Below are 13,678 nucleotides of genomic sequence, written 5' to 3'. Positions count from 1 at the left end.
TATACTTTTTGAGACCATTGAAAAATGTGTATTGTCAATTGTTTTATTGGTTGGTGTAGATTAGATGCCATTGTCTGGAAATAGGCATGGGATATATAGAGCAAAGGCACATAGGGAGCAGTGTTGGTGAAAATGTCTATTTATATATGGGGAGACATCTGTTTTTGTAGTCATTGAACCACTAAATTTAAGTGGCAATTATTAACTTCTATTTCATACACTGAAACAAAAGAACATTAATTGTGGACCCAAGATTGGCTATTTATTGCATAGTTAATGGAAAATACTGAACCAGTTTAGCTTCTGGGTTCAGATAGAGGGTTTGGCAAAAAACAAAAAAAAAAACAAAAAAAAAACTATTTACTCTCTTGTATAGTTTACATTGAGAATTCCTCTAAATAAAACAAAATTGTCTCAATGCATTTAGTTCCTTGGTTCAGATAAAAATAATTTCAATAGCAAGGGTTACGTGTAGGCATGTTTGGAAACATGCAAAGGAGGAAGAAGGGGAAGTATTGATCTGTATTCAGATTTATTCTGCACCCTAGATATGGTGAAAACAGTGCAACAATATCCTCATCTGTAAAACTTATAACAGCCACTATTTTGTGATATCAAATAAGATGACTATAAATACCTGAAAATTAAATAATATTCTGAAACTTTAAAAAAAATAATAGAGGGGCATATAGGGAAAAAATATACCTATTGCAAACTAATTACAGTTAGTAGTATTTTAACATTCTTTCATCAACAGTAACAAATGTACTATACCAATACTATAAGTCAACAATGGAGGGGGGTAATTAGGAGTATGGGAGGATTTGAGTTTCCTTTTTTTTGTCTGTATTTCTTTTCTGAAGTAATGAAAATGTTCTAAACATTGAAAAAAAAATTGTGGAGATGGATGCACAGCTGTATGATGATACCAGGGGCAAATGATTGATTGAGTGTACACTTTGGATTTTTGGATAATTGTATGGTATGTGAACAGTCTCAATAAATAAAAAACTTTAAAATTAAAAAAAAAAGAGAAAAAAAGGTGTTGCCCACCTCAATCTGGATGGTCTTAATCCTATCACTGGAGTCCCTTACAAATGGAGCAAAATTCAGACAAAGAAAGAGAAAGCACAGGAAGCAAGAGGCTGGACATCAATGGAACCCAGAAGAGAAGGGAGGGACCAGGAGATGCCACTATGTGCCTTGCCATGTGACAGAGAAGCCAAGAATTGCCAGCCCCAGAACAAAACAGTCTTCAGGGAGAAAAGCACTGCCTTGATGATGCCTGATTTTCACTAGCCTCAAAACCATAAGCTAATAAAATCACATTGTTTACACCAACCATTTTATTATTTTCTTGAGTGGCCTAGGGAACTAAAACAGGTAGCAAACCTGTATTTCATGTATGATTGTTCTGCAAACCCACAACTTCTCTAATAAGGGGAGAAAAAAAAGACCACTGATTATAACTATATAAATTAAAGTACTACTTGCAGTGAGTAAAGAAGGAGTTAATGGTTTCCCCCAAATTCCTGGCTTGGATGAATGGTTAAAAGATAGTGTGATTTATGTATAGATACAGTTCCACTGGCACCTATGTTTCTAAACAACAAATCAAACATATACTGTTACAATGTATGGGTACAAGAGTTTGCCACTCTGTTTCACAGTTAACTGATACTGATCAAAGCATGGGTACACTGCCCAATGCACACAATGACCAATCCTGTGACACCAGGGTTTCAAAGGGAGAAAGAACTCTATTGCCAAGCACAGAGCAAGGAGAACAGGAAGCTTATGGGCCCCAGATCTGTCTCTCTGAACTGCAGTAACTCGTAGTTGTACAGTATTCAAAAACAGGAAGGCTCAGCATAATGAGTATAATGGCTCAAGATAACCAAGATAGAGATAGCCTCATTATTGGGCATGCACAGATTGATTGCATGCTTAGTCACAGAACATTTGTAAGAAAATGGTCGCCTTAACATGATGATTGGTGTAATTTTTAGTATTATAATGAGGAATAGGTCTCCTATAGGTTAAGGTTTAAGCTACTACACATGTCAGGTGGGCCAATTCTGGTTAGAACTAACTTTGTCTAGTAAGATGGCCTAGGAATTGGGGTGGGTTAGTTCTCAGCCGACTCAAGTTCATTAATAAACATTAAGGGACTGTCTATGTGATCACAAGACTTCAAAGTTATAAAATAAGGGGTACAAGCGGGGCCAGTTATGAGTTATGATGAGGTTTTACAGTTACAAGTTAAAGACTATATAGCTACATGATAAAGCATTGTCATCAAAGATCAAGGCATCTGGCTTACAGTTCAGTGAGTTTCAGTTGTTTCAGGTACTTACTTTTGGCTATTCTACAATATACTAAAAAGTGAGAAAGCATTTATATAACAATTCAGTAACTACAATCATTTCTTAACTCTCGATTACAAAATGGTACCTATTTTTTTTAAATATGGAAGAATATGTTAACACATATACTTTAAGTAACAGGCCAGTTCAACCAAAAATACTTTTCTCCATCAAAATTAGGAGGAAGAGGATTTTTCAAGGTCTCACACTGGTAGCTACTCTGCCTTTGGTAAACCAATTAGGGCATGAGCATCTTCATTGAATTCTATCCTGGACCCATTTCCCTATCCACATTCCACTTTTTTCCTGGGTCATCCCATTCTTTCTCACAGTTTTTCTACCAATTGTACATCAAGAATTTTCTGATTTATATCTTTAACCCAAACTTGCCTATTGAACTCTAGACTCCAATACAGTAGAATCTCTCTTACCAGCTTCACCTTAACTGACTTACTGGAATAAGCGACTTTCTCCAAACCCTCTGTAAAATACATTGGCTGATGCCCAGAGCAAGATAAAGGCTTATACCTAGGAGGCTTCACTCTAATAAACACCCAAACTTTTGCCAGGTAATATGCATGCATATCCATATCCAGATGTGTTTATCCTCAAATCTTTTTTGCTACTTGTGTTACTGTAAATCATGTATTTTAATGACACCAATGAAATATGAATGCAAAATGGGAGTTTCTCACAAACTATGCTGCATGCTTTAAAAAGGCTCTTTAAAGGTGATCTTTAAAAAAAAGGAATTAGGTGTAGGCAAGAAAACTGAAAAAGATATAGAAATACATAAAATTCTAGAGTGATTCTATATTCAAATTTCTTTGCAATAGCCTATGTCCTCCTTGCTCATCTTTAAATAAACTGACATTGAAAAATGTTAACTTTGCAAAGACAAGACAAATGTAGACCTATCCTTAAAGTAAAGGTCATAAACCTATATCAAAAGATTGGCAAATGAATGCACAATTGTAGGTTTTAAATTCAGATGAAATTATGTATCTGTTTTTTTCATGATTCCCATTTTTAGCCAACTTTTTCAATTAACTAAGTAACTATTGGTCCCAATCATGTCAGACTGTATTCAACTGCCAGCTAGATATTTTTATCTGCTTGTTAACAGACACATCAAACTCAACACATCCAAAACTAAATTTATTTTTCCCTCCAAATCTGTTCTCATCCATTCCCCAAGCTAGAAACCTCCCTGTCCCTCAATCTACACATTCTTAATCCCAAGTCTTGGTGACGTTTCCTTCAAATATTTCTTCAATCCTTTACCTCTCTTCTCCATCCTTATTACAACTATTATAGTTCTGGCAATTAGTATAGTTTAGCGGAAAGAATTCAATGTGCTTCTGCCACTCTACAGGCTGTAAGGACAAAACTCCTGTGAGATACATTTACCAAACGATATAAAGTATGCAAAGTGCTAACACAGAGAAGGAGCATACTAAAGGACAGGTATGACTAAATAGTGGCTCGCATCAGAACTACAGTAATAGTGCAGTACTTGTTAGCTCCATCTCCTATTTGAGTTGCCTAAAATTCATCCTTCAAACTTCCACCAGTATTCATCAGAAACAAAAATCTGATTAAATCAAGTCCTTGGTTAAAACCCCTCAATGGCTAACTTTGAAGTTCTTAGTGTAGCTTACAGACCCATCATGTCCACTAGAACCGATCCACTCATACACAGGCCCTCTACACACACACACACACACACGTCCCTAAACTGAAGGCAACGAGAATCAGTAAATACAATAAGCGTATTTGCTTAAGTCATTAATTTCCATTTGCAAAGAAGAACTCAGGAATATTCACCAAACTAATTGACTTGCCTACGGTGACAGCGTAGCAGGATGTCCTGACCCCCAGTCCCGTCCTTTTCACGCTAAAGCTTGAAAGACTCTATAATGTCAAGACTTGCTTCAAATCCTCTTACCGTTCAGAAGACCCAATCAGTGGAAGGAGCAACAGACAAAGGAAGAAATAACAGACCTCAAGAGCAGAGAAAAAGATGGCACATAACGGTGACACCAGCCGAGGGACCAACGATCAAAGCAGTATCCTGTATTCTCTCCCAGCCAGGAAGTTACCTGCTGCAAGTACTGGTTAATGGTGATGTGCGCCATAGAAGCGGACCGCGGGGTCAACAGCAAGAGCGAGCTACGATCACCGTCCCTTGCTGGGTCTCCAGAAACACAAGTCGAGCTCCCACTTCCGCTGGCGCGCTGGCGCCACTTCCGGCCTGTGATCCAACCCCCATCCCAAGCGCTCCCAGGTGGTTTGGTCATTCCTTCCCCTAGCTGTTCGCTCCTAAGGGAGAATTCCCGCCGGAGCCGGAGCCGGAGCCAGAGCTGGCTTGTCAATGCGTAGAAGTTTTCGAGCCCTAGCCGGGTAGGACAGCGGGAAAAACGGGCTGAGGAAGACTGAGACGTCTCCTTGGGTCCTCATTTCTCATTTGGTCCCACCGGGACAAATTGGATCAGAGATGAAGGGATAGGTAATGGAGTGTCATGGGAAGTCCCCTGGGAGCTGAGAGGGTTTGGAATTTCGTGGCGGAGGACAACCTCACATGGCGTAGATGCCTTTCGACTCCGCTCTACTCCACGATTGTTTACATGTTGAAAAAGAAAAAAAAAAATCCGCTGTGTTAAACCCTCGGATTTCCCTGTCCACTCCCAGGCCCCGGTGCCTGGAGTCCCCCGGCGCGCAAGCGCGGAGTGAGCGGCAGTTGGCCCTCACGCCGGTAAGCCCGCAACGCGGGGGCTCAGGAGGTCACGGGTGTTTGACCTCCCCAGAACCCGCCATCCTCTCACGGCATCAAAGCTTCCGCGTGCAAAATGCAAACCAATTACACAGATCAAGATGGAGACTGATTAAAAGTCGGCCCCGAGTTGAGGGCACCTGAGCCATGGAGACGGGGGACAGGAGAGAAGGGACTTGAGAACAATGGCAAGGGCATGGGAGGTTTGGCGGTTGGGAGGAAGCTCGTGGAAGACCGGGCTGAGCCACGGAGGGCGGCAGTCACTGCGGCTCGCGCGGCCACGCGCGGGACCGGCCCCTTTTAGTCGCGGACTCTCCCTTCCCGAGGCGGAGTCCCGAGGAGCCGGGCCGAGGGGAGGGGGCGGGCCTAGGAAAGTTGAGGCCGCCGGTGGGGGCGGAGAGGAGGCCGGGTTCCGGCTCCGGCCGGCGGCAGTGTTTACACCACAGGGGCGCAGGTTTCCAGCCAAGCCAGCCGTGTGGGCGCTGAGATTACTTTTATCTGGGGAAGAAGGAAGGGCTGACGAGGGCCGAGAGGAGCTGCTCCCCTCCGTCACAGCATAGACTCCTCCGGAGCGCGCTCCCGGAGGAGACTCCGCGTAGCTTCCTCCGTTCCTCACCCAGCCGGCGGGGCCTAGCTCTCACCTCCGGAGGGGGCCGGGGCACCGGGCGGGGGCGGAGAAGGAGGCGGGGAGACCAAGCCGCGGGGGAAAGAGGAGGAGGAAGCGCGGCCCGGGCCGCGACTGGAGGAGGGGACAGGCCAAGGGTGGGGGCGGGGCGGAGCGGCCGCCACCGGTTTGTTTTCTCGGCAGTAGACATGGCAGACGAGACCCCCAAGAAGGGGAACTTCTCGGCTCTCGTTGGACACACCAATGGCCTCACGAAACCTGCTTCCCTCGCGGCAGCCGCCGCAGTCTCCACGAAACCTGGGGGCGGCAGCGGCTCAAAGAAATTAGTGATCAAAAATTTCCGAGGTAGGTACAGGAGGGCGATCGCGCCTCGTCGTGGGGGGAGGGGAAGCGAAGCCGAAACGGTCTCCGGCCAGACCGGCCCCGCGCGGCATCCCGAGACCCTGGGGAACCCCACAGCCAGGCCGGTGCGCCCCACTGAGGCTGCCAGGGGCGCTCGTCCGGGGAGGAAGGGGCGGCGAGAGTGGCTTCCTGCGCCCCCCGCGGGCGAGGCCGGCGTGTTCGACCGCGCGGCGGAGACGTCGGGGCGGGGACGGCCAATGGGGAAGGGGCGCGGGCTGCGCGCCCCGCGCACGCGCCGGGCTGACCTGCGCCGACCTCGCCTGCTCTGGGCAGCGCGGGGCTCTGCGGTGAAGGGCTGGGGGGAATGCCGTCGCGGTGCTTCGGGGTCTGCCCCGGGCCACCCTCTACCTCCTGGTGTGCTTGCAGGCCAATCCCTCAGCTTTCCGTCGCTTACTCGCTAGGATTCTGTGCAAGCTCTCTGTGGCTGTTCATCGAGTCGCTTTCAAACTTGAACATCACTTTTGTCCAGCCACTAGGCGGTTTTGGACCCTGGACACCTTTCAGGGTACGAAATGAAGGAAGGTTTTAAATCTTATGCAACGATTATAGGACAATACATATTTTCTTCTAAGGTAGTAAAAGGCCCAATGAGTCGGCATTTTAACCTCCTAATCCTGCAGGCCACATATCCACAATTCTGCCGTAGTTCCCAGCATTATTGTCCGCCTCAGGACTAAACACCCTTCCGAGAAAAGGATTATCCTTCTTAAAATGTGTAAAACACGGGCTTTTAAAACTTTACCTTCTTGCTCTACATATGATTTTTGTGATTTATTCTGTAATTTACAGTGTCAAGTTTTATTTGTACCAGTTTTTCTCACTACTCTGTAGTTGATAGAAAATCGTAAATTAGACTGAACCAAAATAAATAGCAACTACTGAAACTCTTCCCTCTACTTTTTGTTACTTCCACTTTTTACCAGCTCTGTCTAGGATATGTCAAAGTAAGCGTTTTTGATCAGATATATACAATTATAAGCTTATTCTTCACCTTCCTCCCAGCATTGAATGATTTAAATCTATGTAAAGTATTGTGTAGAGCATAAGTCGTCCGTTTTTACGTTTCTAAAGTCAACTTAAGTAAAAAAAACCTAAGATTTATAAATTGTCTTTTGTATATTTATCCTAAGTGTCAATACTAAATATATTTAGCAAAACAAAAATATTGGTTGCTTAGTTCGAAACCCAAGAAATTTATAAATGCAATATTTTGTGTTTAGAAATTTCGATTCCTGTGTTCCTACCTATGTGTCTTTTAAACACTTGGCTTGTAGACCATTTTAAGAGACCATTAGCATGGAGATCTTTCTCCACTGACTCTGTATTTGGATTTACAGACAGACCTAAATTGCCTGATAATTACACTCAAGATACATGGCAGAAGCTTCATGAGGCAGTGAAAGCCATACAAAGTAGTACTTCCATTAAATACAACCTGGAAGAGCTCTACCAGGTAAGGGTTCAAATATGGTAAAAAGTAGAATTTGCTAGAATTTTCATTGAGACATAAATGCAGAATTTTCTTAGACATGGAAAACTTCAAAACTTGATTTAGGGTGGTATTTAATCTCTCCAATTACTTCATTGTTTTTATAGTTTAAGTAAGTTATCCAATTCCTATGAAGTATGATACAGATATAGATTATGTAGTTCACTCAGTATTGTTTTCAGAGAGTCGATAATGAAGGAAATAATATAAATCCAAATATCTCATCATGTTTGCCTCAAACAATAACAACAGGAGTCCTATAAAAGTGTATCCCAGTGTCAACAGGTATTTATGTTTATTGGTTGTTGGATTTTAATTTTGTTTTCAGGCTCAAATTACCTAGAAAGATATTTAAGTTATCCAGTTTCCTAGGAAACAGGATGGATATTTCTAAAAGCTGCTTAACTCTTAACATTTTCCAATTATGTAGCAAAATTATAGTTCCATGTTATAAAATTCTTACTACTGTTTAACTTGCTGGTGAGGTATTTTTTCCTCTTTGTAGTTTTGTGATTATCACGTTAAGTTATGCAAACAAAGTTTGTTACATTTAATTTGAAGTAATGATATTCCATTTGTAAAGTAAGAAAAAAATGGTTAAAGTAACAGTTTGCTGTTTGTATATTTCATTTACAAGCAGACTAGTTTTTCTGGTGTCTTATGTTTGAAGACTAATGTTCATTAACCAGACTAATATTGTCTACATTTCAGGTAACAATGTCATATCACACAATTATTTCCATAAAAAGGGCTTGAATTTTTTGAGATTCTTTGGTTGTATAAATGATTACATTATTACAATTGCAGAAAATACAAGAGTACAAAGAAAAGAATTTAAATCACCTGTGCTCCCTTTACCCAGAGGAATGTACTGTTGACATATTGATGTACAAATGTCCATTTTTTTTTTCAAAAATCAGCTGTCCCTATATGTATGAGTCTTAAAAAGTTGTGAAATCAGATAGTGTTGCTTGTCCAACTGTATTCATTTTCTAAGTTGTTTTGGCAATCCATGTGAAATTTAGAATCTGTCTACAAATAAGCCTGCTGGGATTTTGCTAGATCTATAGATCATTGTGGAGAGCATTCATGTCTTAATATTGAGTTTTCCAATCTGTGAACAAGGTTTATCTCTCCATTTATTTAGGCCTTCATTAATTTCTGTCAGCAGTGTTTTCTAGTTTCAATGTGCAGATTTTATACATCTTTTTGTGAAGTTTATTCCTAAGTAATATTTTTGGCGGTATTATAACTTTAACTTCTGATTGTTTGTTGTTAGTATATAGAAATACAGTTGATTTTTGTGTATCAGATTTTCTGCATAGATGATCATGTTGTCTGTGAATAAATATAGTGTTATTTCTCTTTTCCAATGTGGATATCTTTTATTTCCTTTTCTTGCCTTATTGCACTGTCTAGAATCTCCAGTGCAGTGTTGAATAGAAATGATAGAATGAGAATCCTTGTCTTATTTCTGATCTTAAGTGGGAAGCATTCAGATTTTTCCATTAAGTATTAGGTTAGCTGCAGTTTTGGTCAGTGGTTTTTATTGAGTTGAGGAAGTTTCCTACTATTCTTAATTAACTGAGAAGTGTTTTCTGTTTGTTTGTTTGTTTGTTTTGGCTTTTATAAAGGGGATTTATTTGGTTACAAAGTTTCAGTCCTAAAGCCATAAAAGTGTCCAAACTAAGGCATAAACAACAGGGTACCTTCACTGAAGGATGGCCGATGGCATCCGGAAAACCTCTGTCAGCTGGGAAGGCACGTGGCTGGCATCTGCTCCAGGGTTCTGGTTTCAAAATGGCTTTTTCCCAGGACGTTTCTCTCTAAGTGTCTGGGGGTATTCTCTTAGTTTATCCCGGGGCAAACTCTGGACTTCAACTCTTAGCTAAACATCCTTCTATCTGTATCTCCAGGCGTGTAACTATGTAACTGAGAGTTTTTAACAGAAATAGATGTTAGATTTTGTCAGGTGCTTTTTCTATATCTATTGAGGTGATCATGTAATTTTGTTTTTTATTTTAAGAAGGTAAAATTGATTTTTCACCATTCTTGCATCCCTAGAATAAATCCTACTTGATCATTATGTATTTTTTTTATAGTTGAATGTATTTTGCTAAAAATTTTGTTCATTTTGTATTTATGATCATGAGGGATGTTCTATAATTTTATTCTCTTGTAATATCTTTGGTTTTGGTATCAGAGTAAAATAAGTTGGAAAGTATTTTCTCCTCTTAGTTTTCTAGAAGAGTTCGTATAGGATTAGTATTATTTCTTCCTTAAATGTTTGGTAGAATTTACCAGTAAAACCATGTTGGCTTTCTTAGTGGGAAGGTTTTAAAACTGAATTAAAATTTTTTTTTTAGCATCTGGAGGGCTATTCAGGTTATCTGTTTCTTCAAGTTTGCTAATCTGCCATGTCAAATCTGCCATTAATGTCATCTGGTGTAATTATTATCTCAAAGTGTTTTCCTCCCTAGGTGTTTAATCTAAGTCTTTTCTGTATTTGCCCTATCTCTACTTAAGCTTTTTTTGGGGATAGTTTTTCCTGGAAAGCTTTTTTTCCCCCCTTTTTATGAGAGAAGTTATAGGTTTACAGCAAAATCATGCATAAAATACAATTCCCATATGCCACCCTACTACTAATACTTTGCATTAGTGTGGTACATGCATTATAATTGATGAAAGAACATTTTTATAATTATGCAATTAACTATAGTCCATGGTTTACATTGGGGTTCACTGTGTTGTACAGACCTATGGTTTTTTAAAAATTTTTATTCTAGTAACATATACAACCTAAAATTTCCCCTTTAAACCACATTCAAATACATAATTCAGTGCTATTAATTATGTTCATTGTTGTGCTACTATCACCATCATCCATTACCAAAACTTTTCCATCAACCCATATAGAAACTGTACAGTTGAAGCATTAATTGGTTCTAACTGTGCCAATTCAGGCTCTGTTTTGACTGATTGATTTTTTTTCATTGTGGCTGTATTATCCTATTTATTTGCCTGTCTGATAATCTTTGATTGAATACGAGGTGTGAATTTTGCCTTTTTATGTGCTGAATATTTTGGTGTTCCTATCAATATTCTTGAGCTCTTTTCTAGACATGGTCAAGTTATTTGGAAACAGTTTGATCCTTTTGAGTTTTGCTTTTAAGATTTATTAAGTAGGACTAGGGCAGTGTTTTGTCCAGGGCTAATGATCTCCTACTACTGAGGCAAAACTTTCCTGAATACTCTACCCAGTCTGGCTGGTGGTAAGATGCTGTTATCTCAAAACTTTTTGAAAGGTTATTTCCCCGGCCTTGGGTAATTTCCTCAAACAAATGCACTGCTCATTACTCTGTTGAGTACTCAACGGGGATCCCTGGGATTCTGCCCTCGTCTCTCCTCTCTGGGCCTTTGTCTTGTAGGTTCTAACCACCTTCATCTCCTCTGGAAACTCAGTGCAGTAAGCTGGAGTAATCAGAGGAATTAGTGAGCTAAAGCAATCATAGTAATTGTTTGTTTCTCATCTCTCATATTTTATTGCCAAATATGCAGTGCCTTGAAGACTGCTTCATATATATTGCTTGTGTTTTTGGTTATTTCAGGGAGAAAGGTAAATCCAGACCCTTTACTTCATCTCACCCAAAAGCAGAAGTCCCACTAAGAACCTGAACTCTCATAGGTTTTTAATTTAAGAAAATATTACATCTGTATCTTATAACTAGGGTTTATTTATTTTTTATGTCTCATATTTCTTTTTCCCTGGAGATTTGGCTATTCAGTATTAGTTGTCCTTTTTTTTTTTTTCCTTAAAATAAAATTACTTTGTCATGCCTTCTTTTTTTTACCCAGTGATATATCTCATAAGATAGCTACAGATTAGTGTTATTTTAAACAACATTTGCAAATGCTCTAGGGTGTCTGTGTGCATATATTGTAATCCTGAGGTCCATGGATGCTTACACCAAAAATGGCAGTCACTGGATTCCTCAGTGATGAGACAGCACATTTCCAGTAGACATTGCAGGAGACCCTACTCCACAAGGTTAAATTTGGGAATAAATGACTGTTACTCATCTCTTCTTGTACAAGCAGATTGCTGACCCATTTATAGAGCAGTACTAGTGAATCTAAATAGGCAGTTAAAGAATAAGCTGCTTCACATAGTTAGGGAGCAAATGGGGTAGAAATAATAAAGTAATTGTGAAATTTCTGACCTCTTGCCTTATCATGATCACTGATGAAGTAGTGAGGCAGTGCATTTATTTGACTTGGTGTTTCAAAATAAACTTTTTTTCTGAGGTGGTATGGTATATGCTTTGTCAAAGAATCTTATGTGAAAGTACCAATTCCTCACCAAACTTTATAACGGTATTTTTGTTGTTCTGAGAAAGCTTTCATGATGATTTAAGGGAGAACCTCTTATGTTTTGGTGTTGCTCAGATTCCCCAAAGAGAGGTCTCGTATCTTCCTAGGAAGCCTTTTTCCACCCCATATATGCATTTTAGGAGGCCTGTATGGAAGAAATTAATTATAGCATGTCTGCCTTCAGGCTACATATTACTTTTTGTTTGTAACTGTTTTTATTTGGTCAATAGGGATATTTGGGGTATGATAATGAAAACATCTTCATGCACACACACCACCCAAAGTTAAATTTCTTCCTATCGCAAGGAAGAGAATATTTTGAATGCATGGATCTTTTTCTGTTTGTTTTTCAAGACCTGAGTTTATATGTATAATAACTAATTGCTGATGAAATTGTATCTAGTGTGCCTTATGTCTATGTTTTAGTACTACTTGTCAGCTTAATATGACAACAAAAAACTGAAGACTACGTTTTCTAGAAGGGTTTCAGAGAAAGGCTAAGGGTTGATTTCAGGTTGATTTTGATGCGCAAAAACAAACCTATCAGAGATCTTTGAGTTCTAAGAAAAACCATGCTATTTTTCTTGAGTCACATAGTAATGGCTCTGCAAAGTCCTTGTACCAATTGGTAAGTTTTAGTGAAGGAGAATAATAAGAGTTGAGTGTTGAATGTATTGAAGGGCTGTTAAAATTCATTAGAAAAAGTGAAAAAGAGGAACAGAAAATGGTAGACAAATAGACATGTTTTTTGGAGAAATTTGAGCAAGTTATAAATTAATCAAGAGTGAATTCAATACATAAGTTAATTGGAAAAGAGAGGGGAAAATATCCAATCCATAATAGGAAGGATTTCATAGTTCAATGACTTTTATCACTAATAAAATTAGTCATTTGTATTAGATGGTTTGCTTTTAACATCTGGATCCGGACATCAATTTTGCAGTCAATGTTTTTTAAATAGTATCACTGGTTTATATAAAGCTGTTGTCTCTAGAAAACTTCCCTCTCATTTTTCCTTTCACCCAGATTTAGGGTCCTGATTTAATTTTACATTGTTATTTATGTATTTCTTGTAGGTAGGAACTAGAATGTAAGAGTACTGTTAGTATCTCTCACTGAATGTGAGTTGATTACAGTTTAAATATGCCTACATTAAATAAAGGTTCATGGGTTACAAAGACATGTATATTTGCATGACAGATTATGACTGATGAAGGAAATTTAATCAATCCCACACTAATATCAACAATAAGAACACTGTGCTGGCCTTTTAACATGTACTGTAAAATGATAATAGCCTGTTTAAAAACCAAATGGATTGGAATTTTGCTTGCCTTATACTCACAGCTTTTACAACAGCTCAACCATGCCCTGTGTTTAATGCAGCTTTGTTTGCTTTGTTATTCCGAAATTTTCTTTTCTTTTTCGGTCTTCATTTTTCCTCCTTCGTCTATGTAGATAACTCCTAGTGCTTGCATGCATTTTTCCTTTATGATTTTTTACTCTATGATGTGTGTTTTTTCTTTTTCTATCTAATCTCAGTTTCAGACCTAAGGATCTTTCCATGAAATAGATAATTTTCCAGAATAGGTATACTCTAATTTAATATATACTATATAGTTCTTTTTATCCCACAACTTGCTTTTTAATTT

The 13,678-nt window shown here is 39.3% G+C and overlaps 2 protein-coding genes across 6 annotated transcripts in view; one reads left to right on the top strand and one right to left on the bottom strand.

Moving 5' to 3' along the window:
• The window catches only part of PCID2 (PCI domain containing 2), a 97,638-nt gene extending 92,910 nt beyond the window's left edge, over positions 1 to 4,728 (bottom strand). For 4 of the 5 annotated variants that reach the window (XR_005211128.1, XR_005211125.1, XR_005211126.1 and 1 more), the window contains exon 1: positions 4,469 to 4,728. Coding sequence is in view for 1 of the 5 variants with exons in the window: in XM_037800129.1 (XP_037656057.1) it covers positions 4,469 to 4,666 (198 nt within the window). In the remaining 4 variants the exon portion in view is untranslated. The remainder of the gene's footprint in view (positions 1 to 4,468) is intronic. The other variant, XM_037800129.1, reaches the window with a different exon arrangement.
• CUL4A (cullin 4A) overlaps positions 4,676 to 13,678 on the top strand; it is a 67,973-nt gene continuing 58,970 nt past the window's right edge. Inside the window, 4 exon segments of the mRNA XM_037800126.1 lie at positions 4,676 to 4,769; positions 5,951 to 6,109; positions 6,568 to 6,671; positions 7,504 to 7,619. Coding sequence (XP_037656054.1) covers positions 4,741 to 4,769; positions 5,951 to 6,109; positions 6,568 to 6,671; positions 7,504 to 7,619 — 408 coding nt within the window. The 5' untranslated portion in view covers positions 4,676 to 4,740.

The sequence above is a fragment of the Choloepus didactylus genome, chromosome 12, assembly GCF_015220235.1.
Source record: "Choloepus didactylus isolate mChoDid1 chromosome 12, mChoDid1.pri, whole genome shotgun sequence".
NCBI lineage: Eukaryota > Metazoa > Chordata > Mammalia > Pilosa > Megalonychidae > Choloepus > Choloepus didactylus.
This window is presented reverse-complemented; position numbering and strand designations above follow the sequence as displayed.